This window comes from Sander lucioperca, chromosome 14 (assembly GCF_008315115.2).
Source record: "Sander lucioperca isolate FBNREF2018 chromosome 14, SLUC_FBN_1.2, whole genome shotgun sequence".
Lineage (NCBI taxonomy): Eukaryota > Metazoa > Chordata > Actinopteri > Perciformes > Percidae > Sander > Sander lucioperca.
Genome location: NC_050186.1, coordinates 4,252,540 through 4,278,613, shown reverse-complemented (window position 1 = coordinate 4,278,613; position 26,074 = coordinate 4,252,540). Strand labels below are relative to the sequence as shown.

At 41.1% G+C, this 26,074-nt stretch overlaps 1 protein-coding gene across 15 annotated transcripts in view; it reads left to right on the top strand.

Annotated features, from left to right (window-relative positions):
* nedd4l (NEDD4 like E3 ubiquitin protein ligase) overlaps positions 1-26,074 on the top strand; it is a 50,898-nt gene extending 24,824 nt beyond the window's left edge. For 3 of the 15 annotated variants that reach the window (XM_035991253.1, XM_035991252.1, XM_031317444.2), the window contains 26 exons: positions 1,298-1,404; positions 1,738-1,840; positions 2,771-2,925; positions 3,304-3,439; positions 3,563-3,751; positions 3,895-3,972; positions 8,338-8,397; positions 9,592-9,729; positions 10,701-10,889; positions 12,720-12,917; positions 14,509-14,586; positions 15,270-15,284; positions 16,410-16,464; positions 17,105-17,163; positions 17,544-17,609; positions 18,189-18,418; positions 20,177-20,298; positions 20,475-20,545; positions 21,244-21,339; positions 21,436-21,509; positions 21,616-21,676; positions 21,906-21,965; positions 22,072-22,179; positions 22,971-23,067; positions 23,557-23,629; positions 24,195-26,074. In XM_035991253.1, the coding sequence (XP_035847146.1) occupies positions 1,298-1,404; positions 1,738-1,840; positions 2,771-2,925; positions 3,304-3,439; positions 3,563-3,751; positions 3,895-3,972; positions 8,338-8,397; positions 9,592-9,729; positions 10,701-10,889; positions 12,720-12,917; positions 14,509-14,586; positions 15,270-15,284; positions 16,410-16,464; positions 17,105-17,163; positions 17,544-17,609; positions 18,189-18,418; positions 20,177-20,298; positions 20,475-20,545; positions 21,244-21,339; positions 21,436-21,509; positions 21,616-21,676; positions 21,906-21,965; positions 22,072-22,179; positions 22,971-23,067; positions 23,557-23,629; positions 24,195-24,297 (2,721 nt within the window). In that variant the 3' untranslated portion in view covers positions 24,298-26,074. The remainder of the gene's footprint in view (positions 1-1,297; positions 1,405-1,737; positions 1,841-2,770; positions 2,926-3,303; positions 3,440-3,562; positions 3,752-3,894; positions 3,973-8,337; positions 8,398-9,591; positions 9,730-10,700; positions 10,890-12,719; positions 12,918-14,508; positions 14,587-15,269; positions 15,285-16,409; positions 16,465-17,104; positions 17,164-17,543; positions 17,610-18,188; positions 18,419-20,176; positions 20,299-20,474; positions 20,546-21,243; positions 21,340-21,435; positions 21,510-21,615; positions 21,677-21,905; positions 21,966-22,071; positions 22,180-22,970; positions 23,068-23,556; positions 23,630-24,194) is intronic. The other 12 variants (XM_035991255.1, XM_035991254.1, XM_035991249.1 and 9 more) reach the window with 9 other exon arrangements.

Genomic DNA, 26,074 nt, shown 5'->3' with positions numbered 1-26,074 from the left:
TGTGAGAAAGTGCTAGTCTCACAAGTAGCATGTTGTGGTTAAACAGCACACTCGGATGTGGAATGGAATGGAAAGCGTGCGGTTTAGAATATAAACAGAGGTAGCTATCCTGAGGGCGGGCTAACCTCAGGGCTAATAGAAAAAGATACACTTTTCAGATTGACACACTTGCATGTACTTGATTGGATACTGTGGACTGCTGAGAGGTAAAAGCTTTTAAAATCAGTAACATGCAGAGTTTTTACGGCTTAGGTTTGATGTAAGTGAACAGGACCTGAAACTAGAAAAATAGACCTGCAAGTCATTCTCCCCTCCTCTTCTCAGCTGTGTTGTCAGACTGATTGAGGCTCTCTGAAGTTCTGTAAATGTTTATCAGTAAAAGGTGTTTGGGTTAATTAATGTCCTGATTGACTCCCATAGGTCCAGGAAAATTAGCAGATAAAAGCCTCAGCTGAGTTATGTTGAGAGATGGAGTCAGTTGACGTGAGAATATTTGGTCCATGCTGCAAATCTTATTTTAGCCATTAAACGAATAAACTGAGCATGAATAAGCTGCTGCATTGCATGTATAGATGGTGCGATCAGTGTTTTGTGTGTTTTGATTTGATTCATGAGTTGTATGCATGACTACATATTGTAGGAAGTCTTATTCACAGTTACTGGACATTACTTTAGTCAGTCATGTTGACTCATCGGAAGCAATCTGGTAGCTACATTTGCTTTGTGGAAGCTTAAAGCTTACTTAAACCCTTTTTATGCACTATACAGCATGAAACCTTAAGCCAGCTCATGAACCTAGCCCTGTTTTGTATTAGTCACACACAAGATAAGAGTACTGTACATGTGGATTCAGGCTTTGAACAGCAATGTTTTTAAACAATCATTTTTGATTAAATATTTACAAAACGTGATATCAATTCCTAAAGCCTAATATGTGAAGGACTGTTTGGTCCCGACAGCTTCACCACATCTCAAATGATTACTTTTCGTTGCTTTCAATATTGTACTTTTGATTTGGAAACTGACTGATTCAGTGGTACGTTACAGAGCAGTATATGGTGAGCAGCCTGTGTGGACTGGTTTGGCCCAGTCAGAGAGTAGTTGGAGATTGCTGTGTATTACAAAAGACCTTTCTATGTAATGGGAGAAGCTCACCATTGCATAATGATCCTGGGATGGCTGTGCAGAGGGTGGCAGCCGTTCTGTAAACTCATGACTCTGATATTCTGACACCGCCTAACGTGTATTTGTGTGTTCAATTGATTACTGCCAACAAATGCCTCCTCTTGATTTGCAGACAGAGGACCCTGCTATGGAGCGGCCGTACACATTTAAAGACTTCTTGTTGCGGCCCAGAAGGTCAGTTTCTGCAGGACGTGACAAACAGGATGTGACAAGTAAACAGTGAGGACCCAGTAATGTAACTTCTTAAGTTAAATTGTGTCTGATTTGCCCCCATTAGCAATTGGAATAGACATTGACAGATTATGAAACTCACCGTGACGTTAATCATGCTTTGCAACGCCATGTAGACTGGTGTCATGTCTCCAGAGACCAGTAAGTTCATGTAACGGTCAGTTGAACACTGAAGGTGAAAGACCATCTGGTGTTTATAGGCAGTTTGGTAACTCCCCTACATTTCTAAGCATTAGCCTGCAAGGGCTTCTAAAGGGTGCAGACCTGGTTTTAATGTGCTGTTTTCAAGTGGGTACATTTTTGCTGATGTTATCCTTCTAGTCACAAGTCCAGGGTGAAGGGTTACCTGCGTCTGAAGATGGCCTATCTGCCCAAACAAGGAGGACCTGAAGAGGAGGCTGGAGAGATGAGGGAAGAGGCTGAGGTAACGTCTTGGCTGTTGATGTTGTTTTAATCACTGACTTAGCATAACCTAAGGCATGCTTTGGAATGTCTTGATCATAATAACCTGAAGCCAAACCAGAATCTATTTTTATTTCTTCCTTCCACACAAAGAAATAACACTTCTAAGCTTAAAGATGAATGTGAGAGTCCCAATTTGGACCAATAAAAATGTGAGATTGTATTTTGCTTAGAATGAGACAAGAAAGGTTGGCTCTTCTTTTTATTATTTTGTCTAAGAATTTAGGCAGCATCTTGCTGCCAATATCTGGTGAAAGTCTTTTCCAGGTCAGGGTATGGAAAAACCATTTGCAATTCTGCCAATTATTTGGAGAAATAGGAGCCTCTTCTGTTTAACTTTATGTGAGTTCTTGTATGTGTGTTCAAGTGTAGATTTCTTGTGGTTGTGGACGAGTGCTAGAGAGGCACTATACATTTTGTGAATGGCTTCACAGATGACACAAATGTGTCTTGTTTTGTATTCCTTTAAACCAATCACAACCATCCTGGACGTGTATGCCGGGCTTTATCCCAGCAAAGTACATCAGTTGAGCCAGACTACTTCTCTGCCAATGTATCCTCAAAAAGAGATTTCACATTTGTCAACTCTGGTAGTGCTATAGATAAACATTAGCTCAGATCCTGCGGTCAGAGATATATTACCCAGGCGGCAGCTTGTCAAACTAAAAGAAACACCAGTAAATGCTAACGTAAACATTTTAAACCACATCACAGCAACACGTTTTAACCAGCCACAAGTGAATCCAACATCTTTAATGTATTTCCATGCTTGAATCCCCTCTTAAATTGGATGTTCATGTGTGTCTGACAAGCTGTCAGCTCACTGGGATATCTGTGAATAGTGAGTTACTCATGGTGCCTCATGTCAGAAAATCTGAACTTTCTCTTTCAGGGATGGGATGAGTCGGCAGACTCAGGCTCCCAGCGACCCCAGCAGTTGCTTCCTCCATTGCCTCCAGGCTGGGAAGAGAAGGTGGACAACCTGGGACGCACCTACTACGTCAACCACAACAAACGCAACACACAGTGGAAGCGGCCCTCCAACGTGTACGCCTGATCTCTCTCCTTAAGTTCTTCTATTTAAAATTTATTTTTTAAATTAGTTAAATGAGAAAATCTTAGTTCAGCACAACGGCGGTACCACAGACATGAAGAGTACCTTTTAAAAAGTATACACTTTATTACATGGTATATAAATCCATGTATGTGAGGGGTTATTTTCTGTATGAATGAATCACTGGGTCAGTGTGTCCAAGCCTACTCAAGAACTTTACAGTACTACTACCTTATCTATCTATAGTAATTTAGTTTTCATTTACCCAGCAGCAATCCTGGCTTAATCTAATGTTGAGGGCATATTTCTAAGCAGTCATTTTGTGACTTACTAACTTTTACTTTTGTCTGAAATAACTTCTTCTCCTTCAGGGATGTGATTTCAGAGACTGAGAGTGACAATCAACAGCGGCAGATCAATCAGGAAGCACACCGTGTTTTCCGTTCGAGACGCCACATCAGTGAAGACCTAGAGAACGAGCAACAGGAGCCCAGGGACATGGACAATGTGAGAGAGAAGAGTATACACATGCATACAGCATATGCATACTAAGCCACAGCTATCTCAAGTGATAAGGTCACTAAAATGATATTATTGTTTCATGGCTGTGTCTCATTGTAACCCTTGTAGTCCTGGGATCTCATCACAGAAGAGGATCCTAGCGAAAGCCTAGCCCAGTCTCTGCCTGGCCCCTCTTCAGTCTTGACACCACAACTAGCACAGACACCCGTCACCCAGGATTTCTCTGAAGATTTAAATCTGAGGCTGTCACTTACTCCGGATACCAACGGCGAAGTGCCAGGGCCCAGCTCTGCTCTGGTGAGACTGCAGTTTTCTCCACGTTTGAATGACTTAATGGTGTAAATGTAGGCGGGTCTTTTTCTGTCTGACATTAAAGTGGCAGGCAGTGCTAGCAATAAAGTCTTTTTTTCTTCTTTCCCACGCTTACTTTTGTTTAGCAGAGCCAGCTGTCAAACAGACTCCGATCCTCAAGTATGACGGATGGTGTCAGTGATCAGGCCCAGGCTCCTCCTCTTATGGTACATATTTCTCAACCCTCACATTTTTCTCCATCGTTATCTCTTTCTCCCTTTCCTTTGCATGTCTCAGTGCTGTGGGTGTACCACACATCAAATCACCTTCTTTGCTCCTGCTTGCATTTAAAATGTCTTGTTCACGCTAGGCTCATATGTGCTTCCTCCTCACCCTTCCTTCCTGCTCTCTGTGCTTCTTCGATTTTACTGGTACCTCCTTTCTTCTTGCCTCTGTAGGATAACCACACCTATTCCTCCCCCTCCTCTCCCACTACTACTCTTTGTGATTCACTCGCAGCTATGTTTGATGTATTGTAGAAATGTTGGCGTTATAGCTGTGCGCCAGCAGAATGACCATTCCAGTAGAAACCATTGGCAAATAAGATTAAAGGTATAGTAAGCGATTTTAATCCAGTACACTTTTTGTCAAATTCAGCGAATATCTCTTCACGGGCACTTAGCTCTCTTTCGTCTGTGTGCGCTCCAAAAAAAAATCTGGTGTTCCTACACAGCCCTGGCTGTGTAAATGCAAAACAAACAGAAAGGTGCGCAAGAGCACCAAAACACTATTCCAGCCAATCAGCAACAGGCGGCGCCAGTTGCTCGTGTAAGCAAGTGATGGGGGAGGGGGGTAGAGGGGGAGGCAGCATGTGAATGTGCTGGGGCTAGCCAGGAGTTATCAAGAGATCACTGAGAACCAACAAAAGAGGAAAAGGTCTTTAAGAATAGAAATAAAAAAGAAGTTGAATAAACGGGGAAAAGGAGGAAGAGCCTTGGTAACATCAGTGAGGCTTTTCAACGCTGCAGAAATCTCCGTGATTTCAAAGGAATGAAAACTGATGAGGGCTATCGTCCCGATGGACTAGTGAGTAATAACGTTTGCTGTTTTCAATAGGTCAGTTTAACCTCGTTCGTTTGCCATTGTTTGTGATGACTGCACCCAACTGGTCGGCTTTACAGCAGTAGCGACAGTTTGCTAATCCACAACCTAACGTGACCTAACATCGACTCTGCCAAATTTCGTTTAGTCAGCAGAGACACTAGCAGAAGTGTTTCACTGGTTGCGATGGCAATGCACAGCCACGAATCTACAATCAACAATCTTTACGCAGCATCGCTTACTGCACCTTTTTAAGGTCAGCACCACACATCAGATCACACGTTCACCAGAGAGTCCTGAGTCATAGCATCAGTGGGGATTCAGCTCGAATAAACTCACAAGATCTGAGTCAGATGTTTGTCACAACACAGCTGAGTCACAGCAGTGAGCTTTGCATTGTCAAACTGAGGAAAAGTACAGGTGCTGATGTCAGCCTTTTCCCTTGAAGGACCGGATAACAGGAGGCTCGTTAAGAAGCCTTCAGAGGAGAAATTTAATCAGCAGTTGTTAGTGTGAGGACTTAGGGAAGGCTAGTTACAGTTTCACAAGATATTAAATGTGTATGCAGGTGGATGGGTGCTGTTTCTACCCACCAATGGATATGACATTCCCTCTTGGATAAAGGTAGCCTTCACTTGTCTTGACTCTTGTCTTGTCCGTTACCCTTAAAGGATAAAGCTAGTATTAATCTATATTTTTCCTATTGTCATTAAATCCCATAAAGATACCAAAACCAACAATGTGTTAGTCCGTCATTCAATACTTTCCGATTTCCCTACCCTGTCTATAGCACTCAGCCTCAAACCCATTGGTTCCTACTGAAGACGAATGGGTCACAAATATATAGTTTCATTTTTTTTTTAAAGGCTCAGTAATTTCCCAGAACAGCTGGGCTTTGTAGTTTTTAGGAAACATTACTCAAACAGGAGTAAATAGTGTTATTTGTTGGGGGCTATTTTCAGCCATAGATTAATACACTTAATTTAGTGCTCTGGTGATTATTAACAGAAGCAGGATGTTGTGTGTTAGCCTAGAAATCTAGACACACCCTAGTGGCAGCATATTTATTTTGCAGCCAGGGGGGTCTAGGCCCTCTCCGATGGCTTGCGAGCTGGAAAAACCAAACTCTGGTCAGGCCAATCACATCGTGTATAGAGTCGGTAAGCGGGCTTATGGCTGCTGCTGCTGGGAACAGCGGTCTTCTGGAAGACTTGGAGTTAAGCTTTTCTTTGAGAAAAGAACAAAGAATGACACTGAAATCATTTTAAAAAAAGGAAGATGTGTTTGGAGTTTTGCCGCACGGATACGGCAAAAGTTTAATCTATCAACTAGCTTCGCTACCTTCTTCATTGCTCTGCCTGGTTGTAGCGCTATCCTATTGCGTGCAGAGGAAATTTGAAAGACAACCGTTTATCCCGCCCCTCGGATTGAGTTCGTCAATGGTGAGTTCCCAGACCCAACATCTTGATGTGGGTCTGGCTTGTCAGGCTAGTTGTGTGTGGGATTGACTCAAAATAAACTATAGTGGCTATGTTCATGGTAATGAAGGAACATGTCACCCAGTGCAACAGTGAGACTCATTGATGTTTTAAATAGTTTTTGCACAACAATGGAGGCCTACGGCACCCAGAAATAAGCTACTGTATGTCAGGCATTTGCTGCACAGACAATATTTGTTAGTAGAATCAATTCATTATTGGTTTTGGTCTTGGTATTCAGGGTTTCCCGCAGCACTTTGCAGTTACCCACCTTAACTAAGTTGTCAAAAAAAAAGAAAAAAAAAAAGATTTCTCTGACCTGTTTGAGTGGCTGTAATGTAGAAATCGCATCAACACAGTCTGTAGGAAACAAGGTAACGGCGAGTTGTCAAGATACCGCCAATCACAACGGAAAGAGCATTTGCTGGCGGTGAGTGTAATTGTTGTTTATTCACATTTAAAGGGATAAATCGCCATTTCACCGTCACATGCGTTGTTGTTTGTGCGGGCAGCTGGGGCATGCCCGGGCAGAGATGGGGTGAGTGGACTTACCGGAGCGTTGGCATATGGCAGGCAGAGAGCATTTATATATGTATCTCTGTCCTGTTCTTCACATCAGTGAGGCTTTCTTCTCTTGTTTCAACGAAGTGAATACATGACGAAGTGACTGGAACTATCCATCACCTCTCGCGCGTGGATTCTCAATGTCCCGGCTGTTGCCTGGTCTTTGAGACACAGCTGTTTTTTTGTTTTGTTTTTATCACTACACGCGGTTCACAACACACGATTAGTTAGCGTAGTTAAACACTACACACAGTGAAATTACATGTCCTGTTTTTATTTCACGCATACTATCTGCTTTGAGTGAGTTATCTCAGAGCTGTTTGTTTTGGAGAAGAGTTGTCAGGCGAAGTGGAAGAGAGCGTGTCACGGAGGATAATGGGAGCCATGCGAGTAACACCGTTATAGCACATGTTTTTTAAATAGTTTACTGAGCTTAAAATTGCACATTGCAACTGTTATTTTGAAAAGCTGGTTATTTATGAATTATATATTATTATTTAAAATAAATACTTTAGATGGCAGATGGCAACCCCAATCCTACCACCTTAACTAACAAATTTTCTGCGGGAAACCCTGGTATTTGTTGACAATAATAAAAATACCACTACACTTATCTTTTAATTCGAGGTTGTGTGTTGACTTTAAATGTCTGCCAGGTTTATAGTAAAGTAATAAGCAGAACAACATCCAATGTCTTTAACCACTGCTGAACTGCTGAACTACACTGGTATTGACATCTTACATGTCTTTTGAATTGCTTTGATGAAACTACAATTTCTATTGTTTTTTTTCCCCTGCAATGTCATTTTCTTACAGTTCATGTCTGAGATTCAAACTCCTTTTTGTGAACTTTCTTCGATCTTCGGCACAGTAAATCACTTTCACTGCTCTAACATTTTCAGGACACAGAACCGTTTTCTCTGACTGGTGTTACTGTATCTTGAACATCCTTTTCAACTTGGGTTGAGATTAAAGATGCCTGCACCGACTGGGAATACATTTACTGTTCAGGGAAAATAATGATGAAAAATGTCTTCCTTTCAGCAGGGAAATGCAAGCTTCTGCGGCTTGGACTGTCATGATTTTTTTCTTTGTCTGTCTTAATATTTAAGTTGATTTACTCTTCTCGAAAGTTTCTGGCAGCACACTGGTAAAAGCTTCCCTAACCTACATTTTGTGTAATCACGTCCAAATTGATTGTGCTCCTTCCTGCTACCCGTCGTCAACCTCGCAGCTCGTATGCTTCAGTGGAGGGATCTTCCCCCTTTCTGTCACTCCCCACCTCCTTTGCGATTTAATCTCCCCCCACCCTTTGTGCATTCAGTTTTTCCTCACTCAACCTTCACTACTACCCAAACACTCCCCCCTTACTCTGTTACTTACACCCTGGCATTGAAAACATAACATACTGTGAACTAAAGGCCGTCTTACCCTGTTGTCTACCACCAGCAGGCTTCCCAGTCCAGAAGAACGAGAGCTCAAACTGTCTCAGGTGGTGAGGAGTCCATGGTAATATCTCAGTTTATATACAGTTTAAACGTAGGATGAGCTATATGTCTCCCCTGACTAGTTTTGTGATTTATTTCCTACACTTGGCTGAAGTGGATGGCTTATTTAGATCAGCAGTTGTCCCAAAGGGGTGTGTGTGTGTGTGTGTGTGTGTGTGTGTGTGTGTGTGTGTGTGTGTGTGTGTCACACAAGCTGCTTGATCCAAATTCTGGATGTGATATGAATTAAAGTTTAACTGGAGAATGTGACTCCTGCAATTCACATGACATGATCCACTAGAAAGAAAATGTGTCACTTTGCTGGATTTGTTGAACTACAGAAACATTCGCGCTTGTAAACCAGTCTGCATTTTGCTAGTTTTGCTCGCTTTGCCAGACCGTCCACACGCTGTGGAGCGGAGGAGGGTCTGGCTACTCCACACAGCATTCCGGGATGGGAGAAAAACGTGCTCTGGTTTATTGGCATTTCTTTAAACCAATCACAATCGTCACGGGCGGTGCTAAACTCACGGCACGGAGCCGCTGTAAAATAGTCGTGCGAGAGATAGACAGACTGATAGTTAAGCTAGCTGTTTCAATTTACCCTGCAGAGATCTGAGGAGCAGTCAACCATAGTCCTCATAAATCCACCAGAGTTTAAAATTCCAACACAAAGAAAGCGGAAGGAAACGGACATCAGTGAAAATACATGCATCCGGCGGAATTTCCTGCGGCACCGGAGCAATCCCGGAAGTGGAACGTCAAGGATATAGACTAGCATTTTGCCAACCTCAGTATCTGAACTTAGAGAGACATTTAAGTGCACCTAATTCATTTTTCACATTTACACACCCCAAAGTTCACTCACATATGCATCAAGATGCTCGCATTGTGGAGTACAGTGAAGAAAGGAGACTGATGTCTCATGTGTTTGAGATGTGTTTCATTGTCATTTGTGGGTGAAGGTTCACATCCGACAGTCACCTACTTTTCCATCGAAGAAAAAAAAAAAATCTTTTGTTACATGTTGTTCCTGAACTGTTTCTGTCACTGTGCTGCACAGCTTAAATGGGAAAAGATTTTAAAGCTGTTGTGTTGTCCTTGATAGATGTACAGATTTTATTTTTTGTATATTTTATCCCTCCACATATCCTTACGCATACCAGCATGTACTGATTAGTTGTCTTTGCTTTGCTCTCTCTCTACACTTGGCCAGTCTCCCTCGGCGACTGCTTACGCATTGACCACCCCTGGCCTGCCCCCTGGATGGGAGGAGAGGAAGGACGGCAAGGGAAGAACTTATTACGTCAACCATAACAGCCGCACCACTACCTGGACTAGGCCAATTGTGCAGGTACAGCAGGTCTAAAGGCTGAGCTGGACTCTATGCATAGGACTGGACCTTTCCTTCGATCCGCCATGGCCTAGGCCTGTGTGTCGGACCTCTTCCTCTATTCCCCCTCTGTTTCTCCTCTGTGTAGCCATAAAGAATGACGGAAAGAGAGACAGCTTTGCGACTTCAAAGGCTCCTTTTCTGTCTTTCTCTCTCCCCGGTTTCCTCTTCTGTCCAACTTTACTGTATGTCTTCCTCCTCTTGTCTAGCATTTAGTTTGATACTCTGGATGAAGTGCAGCTCTGTATTGGTCACGCCTGTCTAAACCCTGGCATGGAACTGCAACCACCACTTTTCCTTCCCTTTTCCCATTTCTACCCTGTTTTTCCACTTGTCTTCCCCCTGTCTTTCTCTCTGCAAATGTGGCAGCTCCACATAGTCTGAGCTCAAGGAGAGACTACATGGGACTGGGTGTATGTTTAATCCCTCACCTCTTTGAAATCCACCCTTTCATATCTGCTTTTAGCAGACCACCGCCGCTCATATCATACATTTTCATCTGTTGTCTCTCATCACCTGGTCTTCTCGTTCTACGATTCTCATCTGTTTTTGTTATTACTCTACCAAATGATTAACATAACAAAGTCATAGCATTGCTTTGTTTTTGGTACATAGTCATATCTTATTATACCAGCCACTTGGGTTAGGATTATTATGTAACTGATCCCAAGCCTTCGTCCCTGCTTTTTAAGTTGGATGCATAATCTTAATCATTATACTTTAAGCAACATTATTGATTGTCTTCTTGGGCCTATATGACCCATGCTTTTGACACTTTAGGAACTCATTTCCCTGAGAGAAAAGCTTGCATCCAGACCTTCCCAAACATCTCCTGACAGCCAACATGGCTATGATGAGAACATGTTTAGGTTTTTTTTTCGCAACCTTATTCCAACCCCGCTTAACCTCAAAAGTGCTATTTTCACTGACAGCTGACTGAAGACGGAGCCAGCACCTCAGCAGCAGCAGAAGCATCAGGAGGAGCCTCGGCCCCGGCCCCGGCACCCCCACCCACCCCCTCCTCCTCTTCCAATGCCTCCAACAACCACCTCCATGAGCCCCAAGTCCGACGACCTCGTAGTCTCAGCTCCCCTACTGTCACCCTTTCCACCCCCTTGGAGGTGAGAATAAGTCACCTGTACTGTCCCGTTTTTCCATATCCTTTCCCTTTTTTCTTCAATCTTTACCCTTCCACACTTCCTTGTCATGCAATCCTTCATTACCATCCCTTTGAATATGACTAAATCATGATCCTCAACCATCTACCATCAGCCAATCCTCAATTTCCTTCTTTAATATTACACCGTTTTTGTCATCTCTCTTTCTTTCAGGTAAACTCTGTCTTGATGCTGCTTTTCGCTCTCTTAATGCTTAACAACCCTGTGGAAATCTTTTCATCTCATCCCTTCTTTTCATCTCTCCATTGAGGATGATTTTCTTTTTTTCTTCATACTGCTCTTTTTTCCATCTTCATTAAATAGAAGTAAAGCTCGGACCAACGTGAAATGGTTCGAGCTTTACTTCACCTTTTGTTATTCATGAGTTTGTTTGCATTTCATTCTGCAGCACAGTGTGTTGTAAAGCCATAACAGTGCGAGGCTGGTGTGGTAACTCCAAGATGGTAGATTCTGTTACTGCTGGAAGAATACATTATTTGAATGGATCACAGGTCCCAAATGACTGCTGTAATTTGCTAAAGCAAACCCGGGGATATCCAAATCATTGATATTGATCTCGGAAACTAAACATCATTAAACCTAGAGGCCATTTTAGTAACACAAAGGCAACCACAAAAGCAAATAAAAATGAGGTCTCGTAGGTAGCATTTGAAGATTAATTTGTACGGCATGGCTCCTTTGTGAGAACATTAAGGTGTGTGTGTGTGATGGTGTGTGTGTGTGTGTGTGTGTGTGTGTGTGTGTGAACATGCACATGCACTTGCAGCTCAAAGCAGCTGACATTTTAGAAAACTTGTGAAACTTTTGATGAAGTTACTTATTGCCTGTGCACATTTAACTTTAAACTGTGCGGTGTAGCTATAAATACACCACACAAACAGTTGGTCTCGTTTTGACCTCTTACTGCATTTAATGGCTTGACTCGGTGCTACTACCAAGGGAACTGTCCTGAAGATGGTTTAATTAAGGTGTGTGTCTGTGTGCGTCTGCGTGTTAACAAGGCATTGTAGAGGTAAAACGAAGTGAAACACTCTTCAGAAAATTGTAATTACAACTTTCAGAAGAGGTGAGAGGTCTGTGGATTAATTAATGCAGTCTTTTCTCTTGTTAAAAATGAGATCTGTCAGTGATAATTACTGCTAAATGAATGTGATGTGGGAACACTCATTAACCTGAGCAACTTATGTTTGTTTAATGTTGCTTCAGAAGTTTTTAAGATGCCAGAAATGTCAGGTTTCCTGTAGATACATGGTTTCTGGAATAGTGGTATTATATGACCATGGTCTCCATCTATTACCAGAAATAGATTCATAAAGAGTTTTGGTCATTTTACAGTAAAACATCTTAAGTTTTTCTTGGACTTTTAAATCCTGGGGAACAATGAAGGAGTAAAAATCAACAAAAGTGGTTACTGTACCATTAAGCCTCAGAGGGAATATCCAGGGAATCAGTAAAAGCTGAGATCTGTAGAATTTTGATTGGACAACTTGACAGACCGATGGCGTACGCAGCATGGTTGTTGATTAGCTCCGTCCCTCTTTACACGTGAATCAAAAGAAAATTCAGCGATGGGGATGGTTTTTCTAATCGTATTCAGTTTTCTAACAGAATACGAAGGCAACTCTTGGAAGACTGGTTTACGTCCTTGTTATTGTCTGTTGTGTTTCAAAGGATCATTCATCCACATTTGGTTATTACTTTAGTGCTTCCCTTTTTAGTCTAATAGGAGTGATAGTGATTAGGCTTAATTTAACTTTTCCATTTTGGTTCCAGGGAGCCAACAACATCCAGGTGCGGAGGGCTGTAAAGGACACGTTCTCCAACCCGCAGTCTCCCCAGCCGTCCCCCTACAGCTCCCCCAAGTCCCAGCCCAAGACACAGCAGAGCTTCCTGCCCCCAGGCTGGGAGATGAGAATAGCCCCCAATGGACGGCCTTTCTTCATCGACCACAACAGCAGAGTCACCACCTGGGTGAGCTAACACACTGTGGTAACAAGCTGGAACTGAATTGTAATTTAGGCTTGAAAATATGAAATATATGACTAAAGGGTGAAGCTTTAATTTGCAGAGCTGTAATTTACTAAAAATGTCCTACTAAGTTTCCAGGAAAGAAACTGTTCTTTGGTAATAATAATACCTATAATAATTATAGGGAATATAAGTTGAGATCCAATGAACTGCTCGCATCAAATCAAGCACAAAGTCAGCCGACAAGCATGCAATGCAGCATACCCATAGACTGTATAATATTAATGGACAACGCATCCGTTTCGGCGAAGTGCTGCAAATGCGGAAGTGCCTTAAACCTGCATTCTATCTGAATTCCAGCAGGGGGCGACACGTGCGGTTGCAAAAGGAGGTCGGTTTCTGTAGAAGTCTATGAGAAAGTGACCCACTTCTCACTTGATTTATTACCTCAGTAAACATTTTCATAATTAGTTTATGGTCTCAATCGCTAGTTTTAAGTCTTCTGCAACACAGAATGATGTTCATTTTTTGAATTATGGTCTCATTGATTTTAAAATCGGCGATAAAGCAGGGGGTGTTTTAGGGCGTGGCTATGATGTGATTGCCAGTGAACGTGTGTAACGTAACGTAACGTAGAGTGTAAGCAGCTCCTCCATCACTCCTCCCTCTTGTCTAAAATTGTCACATCCGCAACCAGGATGGCTGCGCCCGTAACGGCAAACTCGACGACTCCTAGCAGATCTCCACAAACCAATGGGTGATGTCACACATGCTCTGTCCGTTAATATACAGTCTATGAGCATACCCCAAGGAGGTGGCTGTGGCTCAGGCTCAGAGGTAGAGAGGGTGGGCCACAAGATTGGCGGTTCGATCCCGGCCTCCTACATGTCAAAGTGTCCTTGAGCAAGACACTGAACCCCAAGTTGCTCCCCGGACGCTATGTGGAGTCTACTGCTCCTAATGCTTATAGGATGGGTTCAATTCAGAGATTTAATTTCACTACATTATACTGTACGATTGTGTGTGACTAATAATAACGTTTCTTCTTCTATATATGAAGTTCCAATAACGAACAATGAGTGAGTATTTACTTAGGTTTAAATTTCAAAGTTTCAAAAGCTGTCTACAGAAACTTGTAAACAGCTGTGTAAAAACTCAACTAAACCAATATAACTGTCTTACACCTTTGTTTCTATTTTCTTTATAATTAGTACCAATTCACATAGCTCTTTCCATTAAAACCTGTTAAGACCCTAAAATAAAGTGTACAGTATAAAGCAAATGAAGCTATACAATTTACAAGTGGATTATTATTTTTGTTTCTGCATGCGGTTGCGGGCTGTTATTTTGACAGTGATAAATAGACACTACAAATCTAGGGCAGCGGTTAGAGTTGATATTCCAGGATGTTGCAGTGACATCTGGTGGTGTGAAAGTCAATCAGACATTTACTTCAGTCCTTAATAGGATTCAGCTCCTCAGACCAAGGAGTTGTGTTATATTCAATCTTTTTTCTTCACCCTGTATTGGAATAAATAATTAGCATTTCTGTATATCTTCCTTCCCTCCCATCCCTCTCTCTTTTGACAACCAGGAGGATCCCAGGTTGAAATATCCAGTCTATATGAGGAATAAGAACTCAATGGAGCCTGGTGAACTTGGTCCTCTTCCTGTAAGTACAGTCACAATAAGACCAACTGCGTACCCTACAACAACCTCATAGATCCCAATAATTGCCTCGCTTTGTTCACTCATTACTCACTCATTAACTTGCCGTTACCAAGATGTACTTTATTATGTGTTCTAGATCATTCTATGTAGATTACCGTAACTGTGTAACCAGTTCCCTAAGATAAACTTTGAATGAGAATAGGTATTTATTTGACCTTGTTGCACCATCAGTGGCTTTTCTTATAATTTTGTTTATTTTGTTTATCTACAGGTCACCTTAAAATGTGTTTTAGCTATGTGAATGAAGTGGCTTTTGAGGAAAAGAATGAGACATGGTCTTGTGATCAGACTGACAGACATCTCCTTTTTTAGTCCTGTTAGAAAAGAGGGTGTCAGTGGGAGAATGTCACGGGCGAGGATGAGAAAGCAGAGTTTGGGGGCTGAGTGATAATCCCTATTTAGGAGGCGAAGACTGTCTGCCACCTGCACTATTATCTGTTTGACAAAGACAAACCCCCAACAAATGTTACTGTAGGTAGCTGTTGAATAACCAAAGCTTCATAGGTTTGTACATTTCACAGGCTTGTGTGATGTGTGCATGTGTGTGTGTTCTCTCTCCCTCTTTCTCTTTTTTTCTCTCCGTTCTGGTGGATCTAATGTATGCTGGCCATGTCTGTTTGGCAGAACCTACCAGAGGAGGTTGGTTGGTGCCTCCCTCCCTCTGCCTGCCTTTTCTACCTGTCTGGTCCGGTCTGGTCAAATGCCTGCAGACAGCCTTGCGCTTTCTTTTTCTTTTCTTTGTTCTTCTCTCTCTCTCTCTCTTTGTATCTTTTCTCTTTCTCTCTCATGACCGGCATGGATGGGCTGTACCTTTCCCTTCCTTTTTATCATAAGTATTTTACCCCACTTCCTCTCTCTGTGCGCCCCCTCCTGCACCACCACTTCTATGATTAACATTTGGAGCTCCTGACCATTCTCCTGGGATCTCTCCGACTGCTCCATGTCTGTGTACCTGTTTCATTGTCTGAGGCACAGATAAGACGAGTCGGGAAAGTGGATCGAGGCAAGGCGCACCGGGCATTTGTTAGGGAGGGAATGAGAACGAACAAGAAGCACTGAAGGAGGAGAACCGGGTTGAACAAAGGGGGCAGAGGGAGGGAGAGAAAGGAGCTATACATGTTAGAGGAAGGAACTGGCTGTATGCTGCATGTGTTATCAGCATTTCAATCTGGTCTCTCCTCTCATGCAGTAGCAGCATACTTAAACACACATACTGTTAGGCTTACCCTGTTTGACACATTGTCAGACTCGGTCCCTTTCCCCACCCCTTTCTCTCAATCTACTGTTTTACTTGCCTGACTGCTGGTGTGTGTGTGTGTGTGTGTGTGTGTGTGTGTGTGTGTGTGTGTGTCTGTGTGTGTGTGTGTGTGTGTCTGTCTGTCTGTCTGTCTGTCTGTGGCACTGTACTGAGTGGTCACCGTGTCAGTGGTGGTGTACTGGTTTGAACTAGTAGTGGTTATTAACCTTTATGTTGTGGTCGTATCCCTGCCTTGCTGACGTCTCAGACCTTGACTCAAATAGGAGAGAAAATCCTTTCAGTTCCTTTTGTAGTGTTTGATTGAGCTTGCCTCGCCCGCAGTGCCGGGCTGTCAGTGTTCGGACCATTTGATACTCAGTCACGTTCAATCAAGCATAAAATAAAAAAGGACAAAAAAGTGGATGGATTTTAAATTACTATTTGAACATGGCCTGTTTTTAATAGTACTGTCTAATGGTGAATTAGCTTTTTCTTACTCTTCTTCTTCTTTTTTTTGTTCCTTTTAGCCTGGATGGGAAGAAAGAATTCATTCGGACGGACGCACCTTCTACATTGACCACAGTAAGACGACTCCATCATACCACTTTCTGTGTCTTCCATGCTTGCATTTGGTCACGTGTGTCATACTTAATTTGTCTTTCTCTTAAGTTACCTCTTACAGTGTGTAGTGGTTGCACGGCAGCCACAGATTTTTCAGTGTCCGGGACCGTAAAGCACCTCGTCCATTACAGCAAAAACTCAGTGGGCAGGTCATGCTGTTGAGGATGTATTGTATGATGGCCTGATCACTTAAATGAAAGTTGTATGGTCATAAGAGTGTTAAAGAGGGCCTGCAACTAACAAGTATTTTTTCATTACTGATCAATCTGTTGATAATTTCTTGGATTAATTGAGTAATTTGTGAAAAAAATTGTGAAAAAGTGCCCTTTACATTTCCCAGAGTCAAATGTGACCTCTTCAAATAATGCAGTCCAAAACCTAAAGATGTTTAGTTTACAGAGAAAAAGTAGAAAATCCTGACGTGAAAAGCAGAAACCAGCAAAGTTTTAGGTTTTTGCTTAATAAATGAAATAAATGAATAATCAATTCTTAAACGTCTTGGTGATTTATTGTCAGTCAAATGACTAACACTAGCTTACCCTAAAGTCTTGGTGAACCCTTTTATTACCTAAAGAGCGTTATTTTTGTTTGTTTCATTCAGATACAAAGAACACACAGTGGGAGGACCCTCGTCTGCAGAGTCCGGCTATCACAGGACCTGTGAGTAGTTTATCTCTTCCCCCCAACTACTTTAGAGAGTCTTTTTGACACAGCAGCGTTGCTGCACAGACAACAACAAGTTCTTCTTTTAACATTGGGGTTCTATATGTCACACTCTACCATCAGCCTCAGTGTCCTTGTACAACAAAGATAAATCACTCCATCACTGCGGTTGTCACTTAACATGCCGACACCTTGGTGTCACTCTGTGTACCACTTCAGATATTCTTCTCCCTTGTTGCCGACTCCTCTCCCAAAGTTACACTCCATGTAGTTTTTTTTGTTTTAACAAGAAATCGAAGCATATTAAGTTTTCCTGTTAAATTTACATCACAAGCCCAATGTTTATAACTGAGCTGTGTTGTTTGATGTCTGTGCAGGTTGTTCCCTACTCCAGAGAGTTCAAGCAGAAGTACGACTACTTCAGGAAGAAGTTGAAGAAACCGGTAAAAAATACTTGGGTTTCTTGGTTTATGCTGGGGCATTTATTTTTTTATATATATATATATATATATTTTATATATATATATATATATATATACAAAAAAAAAAGCTAAATTTGGTTGAAACCTCACATCCTCTCCTCGCACAAGAATTTTGATTGATTGCATACTACACTGCGTTGACGCTGAGTGACTGAGTTTGACATGCTTATCGCATGCTAAATATTCATATCAATAATTTCACATTTCTTTGTGACGACACTTGGAAGGTGGAGTGCAGAATTGAATGTTACTGCCTGTTTTCTTCCCTAACTGTTGTTTTCTAATGCTGGAATCTAATCTTGGGTAAATAGTAACAATAATAACAATAATAAAAAACTGAGATTAATTACAATGCAAGCTTATAGACAGTGGTTAGAGAAGCGAGCTTGTGACGAGGTGGTCGTCGGTTAAATCCCCAGATTTTCTTTGCGCCGAGGTCACATATTTCCACCTACTTTAGCCCTAGTTTGGTTTTACCTGAATGTATTACAGCATGCTTTTTTATTTGCATTAAAGTGAGTTCCATGTGAACTATCTTAGGCTGATATCCCCAACCGATTCGAGATGAAGTTACACAGGAACAACATCTTTGAGGAATCGTACCGTCGAATCATGTCCCTGAAGAGGCCTGATGTTCTGAAGTCACGGCTGTGGATCGAGTTTGAGTCAGAGAAAGGATTGGACTACGGCGGTGTGGCCAGAGAGTGGTTCTTCCTCTTATCGAAGGAGATGTTCAATCCTTACTACGGCCTGTTTGAATACTCTGCTACGTAAGTCTCTGCTTATTGTGTGTGCTGACTTTAAGATTCTAACTGAGAAACGGGATATGACGCAGGACTTAGTGTTAAAAGGATTGTTCCGATTGTTTGAAGTGGGGTTGTATGAGGTACTTATCTATAGTCAGTGTATTACCCACAGTAGATGGCGGTTGGCACGCCCCCAGTTTGGATAAGCAGACAGGAGTACTGACACAGAAGCTAAGCAATGTATTGCTGTGGACTAATGGAAACTGTTAAACATAGTTAGCCACCTACAAAAAGGCCCACTTAAAAAAAATTATACCCGTTTGAGTGTATGCTTTACCTTGCCGTCAAACAGCTGTTTCTGACGGGAACCAAAGCTGTTTGCTCTCGTCAAAGCCACCTGACTCCTTTTGACAAAAACTGTAATTTTACCTCACATAACACAGGAGTTGCTGGTCTACCGCTGCCACGATCGTTTAGTTTGTTTGTTAGTTTTGTTAGTTCCTAACCTTTTTAAAGCACCAAAATCACACAATAACACAAACAAAATAAGCGATCGAGGCAGCGGCAGACCAGCGACTCCTGTGTTCTGCGAGGTAAAATGACTGGTTTTGTCGAAGTGTCTGGTTGCTTGCAGAGAGCAAAAGGGCTAGAGCTTCCGTGTTGTTTCCCTATGAGACTTGTTAAAGTTTCCTTTTACTCTGATTAACTTTTCCTCTCATTCAAAAGCCATCCTTTCCCACATACAGCAAAGGTTAAGATAATTAAAGTGACTTATGTTTTGTTCCTTTTCCTGGCACCATCGTTAGTGGATGATCACTCATTTTTTTCTCTCATTTTTGCCATCTAGGGCAGAGGTAACAAAGCATAAATTATCCAAATCAAGCTGTTAAAAAGGCAGGGACATTTAAAAAAAGAACCCCTTACTTTAATTAAACGTTTGCTCGATTTAATAAAAAAACAAGACTATGATTAAAACCTTTTAAAATGAAACCACACTGATTATTCATCACAGCAACTTTTATTATTTTGTCTTAACGTTATCATGCAGATCTAATTAAATAAAAGCCGATGCTTAGCAACCAACTTAAAGTTTTCTGTCTTCACTTGTGTGTTTGCTCCTGGGTGCATAAAGACACTTTGAATGAAAAATGTTGGTCTTAACCAAGCTTTTAAAGTCACACAACAGTTTTAGCGAAAACAATATCATGTAATATTTGAACAATGTTTTGCGAAATGAGATATGAGCTGCTCCAACACAGCATCTGTGTGAATCATGCAGGGTTTTGTTGCCATGGTAAGGAGCGAAAATATGACATATTTTACATTATCTGCTATAAAAAAAAAAACAACTTAAGATTTCCCCCTCAGCTGGGAGCAGTAGCTGATCAACATTAAGAGGACAAACAGAGTCCAGTTGAGTGTCTAGTGACCTGGCATAAAGCACTATGGATATCATGAAATGTCTGGAACACTAATTAAAAACTCATGAAATAAATCACAGCCATACTTTATAAAGTCAAGATTGTTTCAGTGAGGTAATTCATGTTTGTTGTATTAAATCAAGGGCAAAGGTGTGTCCTCCTCCACTGTCATCCAGTCCATTTTCTTCATTTTCTTTTCTGTTCTGTTTTCACAGCTTGCAGCTGCAAATAACACAGAAATTTCAGTCAAGAAACAAAACTTTTCTGTATTGGGTACTACCGACTGCTCCGAGCATTAATGAATAACCTGGAAATTAAACCATCAAAATGTCTTTCTTCCTCTGTTCTCTCGTCTGTGCAGAGACAACTACACACTCCAAATCAATCCCAACTCTGGCCTGTGCAACGAGGATCACCTCTCCTATTTCAAGTTCATCGGACGTGTGGCAGGAATGGCTGTGTTTCATGGAAAACTACTGGATGGTAAGCTGCTTTATTTTGGATCCTGTCATTAGAAATGTACTTAAATGTTATCTTTTGTTATTATGTGTATTTGCAACTCTTCAGCAACATTTTCATTTTTCACATTTGTTTTTTAAACCTTTTTTTTGTCCACCACACATAAAGTTACAACACAGTGTTGTTTTCTGCTTTCTTAGGTTTTTTCATCCGACCCTTCTACAAGATGATGCTGGGAAAACAGATCTCCCTTAAAGACATGGAGTCTGTGGTAAGATCTCATTGCTACTAAATTAAATTAACTCATATATTATTTTTGATTGTTTGTTTGACTTTGTGAAATAGACTGAAATATGTATTTAGTGAATATGCTTTTAATTTGCTAATTCATTTTTATTATTTTAACAATCAGCATTTTTTTTTTTTTTTTTTTATTAACAATTGAGTAGTCTATATCCACGACCTTCCACTTCCGGGATTGTTCAGGTGCTGCCGGAATTTCCGCCGTATGTCCCTCTTTTCGGCCGGATGTCCGTTACCTTCCGCTTTCTTTGTGTTGGCATTTTAAACTCCGGTTTATTTATGAGGACTATGGTTAACTGCTCCTCAGATCTCTGCAGGGTAAATCCAGACAGCTAGCTAGACTATCTGTCCAATCTGAGTTTTCTGTTGCATGACTAAAACAACTTTTGAACGTACACATTACACACAAACAAGTTCCTTCCCGAGGCTATTTTGCAGCGGCACTGGAGCTCATGATGATTGTGATTGGTTTAAAGCCATGCCAGTAAACAAGAGCACATTTTTCTCCCATCCCGGAATGCTGTGTGGACTAGCCAGACCCGCTAAGGAGGAAGGTCTGGCAATGCGAGACTAGCAATTGAGCTACAACACTGACCACAGGGTTGTTGATTTTAATTAATTTTCTCTGTGTGTAACGTTGATCTGCCCTGCGTTGCATCCCTGCAGGACAGTGAATACTACAACTCTCTGAAGTGGATCCTGGAGAACGATCCCACTGAGCTGGACCTGAGGTTCTGTATTGACGAGGACAACTTTGGACAGGTGTGCACGCCCAAAATCAGTCACCATTAACAGTTGCAGTAAAGTAATGTAGTTTGGTATCTGGAGTGTTTTCTTGTGTTTTCTTTTCTTTCTCAGACGTACCAGGTCGACCTGAAGCCCAGCGGCTCAGACATGGTGGTGACCAACGAGAACAAAAAGGAATACATTGAGTAAGAACATGACAAATCATTTTCTTCACATGAATAGTTACTGGCTTTTAGCAATGGTTACAATAAAGTTACATTATTTAAATATCAATCATTTTCCCTCTGACAGCCTGGTCATCCAGTGGAGGTTTGTCAACCGGGTCCAGAAACAGATGAACGCCTTCCTGGAGGTATTTATGTGCAATAATACAGTCGCCACTCGGGGGCAATGTGACCACTGACTTTGGGTTGGCGTGCCTGAGGCCCTCTGAATCTAAACCTAAACCTCCTCCTTTAATATTTGTAGCTTTCAAAATGTATTAACATCTCAATTATTTAGTAGAAGTTTCTGTCCTTGTGTTGCTGGAATTGAACTTTCATTAGAATTATGTTTTAATTCTGTTTTTGTTTCATTTTCAGGGCTTCACTGAGCTCATTCTCATAGATCTGATCAAGATCTTTGATGAAAACGAACTGGAGGTACAGCATGGATCCTTTATGTAATCAATTCAATTTGACATATGGCATTTTAACAGAAAGTGACACTGGTTGTTAATATTTTCTTTCTCCGTCGCCCTCTGTGTAGCTGCTCATGTGTGGTCTAGGTGACGTGGACGTCAACGACTGGAGGCAACACACTGTTTACAAGAACGGCTACTGTCCCAACCATCCTGTTATACAGTGGTTCTGGAAGGTACGACTGTGATGCATCCACACACCAGCCACATGTTGCCACATATTAGTCACGGGTATTTCATAATAAAAGTTGGTAGCAGTCATCTTTCCCTCCGTGCAGCCTGCGACAGGTTTGCTGGCTTCGCTTTTGAGATCAAAGTCTGTTTGGAAGTAACAGGCTTGTTTGCACTGATGAAAGAGCCTGGATCAAACGGCTTCTGTTTGAATTTGTGCTGGGTTTTTTTGTAGGGCTGCACGATATGAGGGAAATATCTTATTGCAATTATTTAGATTGATATTGCGATTGCGATATGATTCACGATAATGGAGGAAATGATCATTTTTGTATTATTATTCTCATTTTCATTAAAAAATAATACATTTTAAATGTATTGTAATTTTCTTTAGTCTGTAGGATACGATTTATAGGCGTAGACATCTCTGCAGCACCACAATATTAAATTTAGAATGGTTTGACACAAACTGATCAATTCCCCCCCCCCCCCCCCTGCGATTTGGGTATTGCACTAGTCCATATTGCAATTTCGATAAAATTGCAATTAATTGTGCAGCCCTAGTTTTTAGATTTTTACACACACACACACACACACACACACACACACACACACACACACACACACACACACTGCTTTGAATGAATTTATCACCTTTTTCTGTGTTGTAATTTGTAGAAATGACAAATGATCATATAAATATTTTTTGTGGGGGTAGAGACTAGTATTTCCTGAATGAATTCTGTGAACTATGTGATAAAATCACAGAGAGATTTGATCTTTCCTCTGTCATTAGGTTGTCCTGTTGATGGATGCTGAAAAGAGGATCCGACTCCTCCAGTTTGTTACGGGGACATCACGAGTGCCCATGAATGGCTTTGCCGAGCTTTATGGTACGTTACCTCAACAGATAACTACAGGTTTCCTTTATTTCCTGCTTGCATATCAGTACCAGTTCTTTAAAAATCATATATTCAATGTTTTAACTGCAAGGCCTGGACTTTATGTAACAGTGAAAGAAGTCAAACAGTTGCAGTTCCAAGAATTGGATTACTATGACTATACACATACACATACAGATAGATAAATGTGTCAAACTGATGAGGAATGACCAAAAATGTACGAGACTATGAATGCTAAAATGTTAGATTCATATACACATATAGATTATTTTATCAAAGTTTAAGATTTTTTTTCTACATGGCATCAGTGTGAGAAAATACTGCATATTTATTTATTAAATTATTTACATAAAATGCTCTCCTTCCTCCTTTTTCTCTACCAATGATTGAATCTATTGAATATACGTAGAGGTTGTCCAATTAAAGTATTTCTATTTCTCAACTGTGTGATCATAGTTATAATTTTTTGTTTTGTGCCAGGTTCTAATGGACCTCAGCTGTTCACAATCGAGCAGTGGGGAACACCAGATAAGTTGCCAAGAGCTCACACATGGTATGTTATTACTACACACACACACACACACACACACACACACACACACACACACACACACACACACACACACACACACACACATATGGCACAGTGGTGCTTTGAGCTTAATGCTAATGTCAGCATGTGACAATGCTGACATGCTAATGCTAAGCAGGTGTAATGTTTACAATGTTCACCATCCTAGTTTTGTATGTAGCATACAAACACAAAGTACAGCTGAGGCTGATGGGAATGTCTTAAAGGAAAGGAACGTTTTAAAGGTGTTTGGTCATTAAAGTAATGGACAAATTAAAAATTTGACCTGCTGGGGCCACTAGAGGAAAAGTCAGGGGATCAAAAGTAATTGCATTGTCTGGGATCCATGAATGTTTCTACCAATGTTTCTAGTCAATCAATCAAATAGTTCAGTTTCAGTCTGGACCAAAGTGGACTGATCAACCAACATTGCTGTCCATAAAGCCATGCAGCTTGCATGGCTAAAATATATATAAGAGTCAAGTGCATTTTGAAACCAAATGCCATGTTGATTTTTTGTAACTTGACAAACGTTTTCTCTTCCCAGTTTCAACCGCTTGGATCTGCCCACTTACGAATCATTTGAGGACCTGAGAGAGAAACTGCTCATGGCTGTGGAGAACGCGCAGGGCTTCGAGGGGGTCGACTAACGACAGCAGCCTCTGACTGCATCCAACCAACCAACCAACAATAAAAAATAAACAAAACAAAAAGCCACAGGGATATCAAACCAACTGCTGTAGCAGTTCTGTGCGAGCATGTTGTACTGTAATGCCTGACTGTGAGCCACTTCCACAGCATGGTGGCTTGAGACCGTACAGCGATTTGTCAAGCCAATATGCCTACATCTTTAAATCTTTTTAGAGTGGGTAAGTCACTCCTTAAAGGTGCTGGGGAAAGAACGGGAGAGTTGCACTGTTGAATGCTGAAATTATTATCCACAGGCATGAGCAATGAATGAGCTGGCCCCTGAGCCGCCGTTTGTTTCCCCTCTACCCTCGTCCTGTGAAAATCTACAGTGCTGGAAAACACTAATGCATTTCAATAGCTCCTTTATGTACACTATAGCACAGTATTCAAGCACCCTTCAATGGAGGGGATTTAGCATGGCCTTAGTTTGGCTCCTACATGCACTATTTCTCTAAGAAACTGCAATGGCACTATGATCACAGCTCTCTCAAATCCTTAGACCAACACCAGGTTACCTTAGGAATGCTGGCCAATCACATTTCAGGAAATCGGCCACACCCCTCCGTAGAGCCTTGTCTATATGTTGTGTGATCAGAAATCTCCGCTGCAGCCTTTTTTTTAGCCACTGGTAAGGATTCAAGAATGGGGTATAAGATACTCTCCAAACAAATTTTTTTTATAGTTTTTTAGTCATGTAACAGATTTTCTTTTTTTTTTTTTTTATCATTGGTATAATTCTTGCAGGAAAATACTCTTAATGTATTTGTACTGATGAACAATGTTGTTTACTCTTTTGACAATTCTATATGACATTGTGTGTGAAGTGTAAATCTGGCTAGTCTGGGGAAAAAAATAATCCATATCATTTGTTACGGTCATAGCAAATGTGTTGAATAAAATGTTTTTTTATTGTAGTGCTATGAAAGCAGCATGAAACTGTATCTTGTTTTTGCTTTGACGACATCGTAGTAATTTGGACGTGCACGGTCTCAAGGTCAAGAAGGCAAAACTAAAACATAGGGATAGTTTCTCTGAGACATTTATATTAATATTCTCATGCCTGTTGCTGTTCATAATGCTGTAAATTGTTCTTGGGGGGGGGAGGGGGACACGTTTTTAAGTTCTTTAATGATATATAAATATATGTATGAACTTAACACAAGTATTACTGATCAACAACACTAAAATGAAGCTGTGTGTACGCGCGAGTGTTTGAGAGAAAAGCTGTGATTGCCACTGAACATAAAGCAGCACGTTTCTTACATAGAAAACAATGTTTTTTCTTCTTTATGTTTTTGTTTCTCTCTCATTTTTCTAACACAATTGAACCTAAAGGGCACTTTATAGATCACTCTGAGGTAATTTTGCCTGTTGTATGTCTTTTGTTATTAACTTGAATGTGATTATTTTCTTTTTTCTCCATTCAGAGCACTTTCCTGGTGCAGTATAAATAGTCTGTAAATCTGGGCTGCTGCTAAGGTAGAAAAAGTTGACGGAAGTGAAGCAGAGACTTCACATCCTTTCAGTCTTCTCTATTTTCTCTCTTCTTTTGTCCCCCCCTCCCTCGTGTTTGCGCTCTCCTGTGATCCCACCACTCAAACTGACTCCGTAAAGATTAGTCCTTTTTTTTTTTTTTATGAATGATGGGAAATATCACTTTTGTTAAAGATTCCACCACTCTCTGGAACTCTCTGTGGTTGATTTAACTTCAGTCAAATAAAATGAAACTTCCCAGTG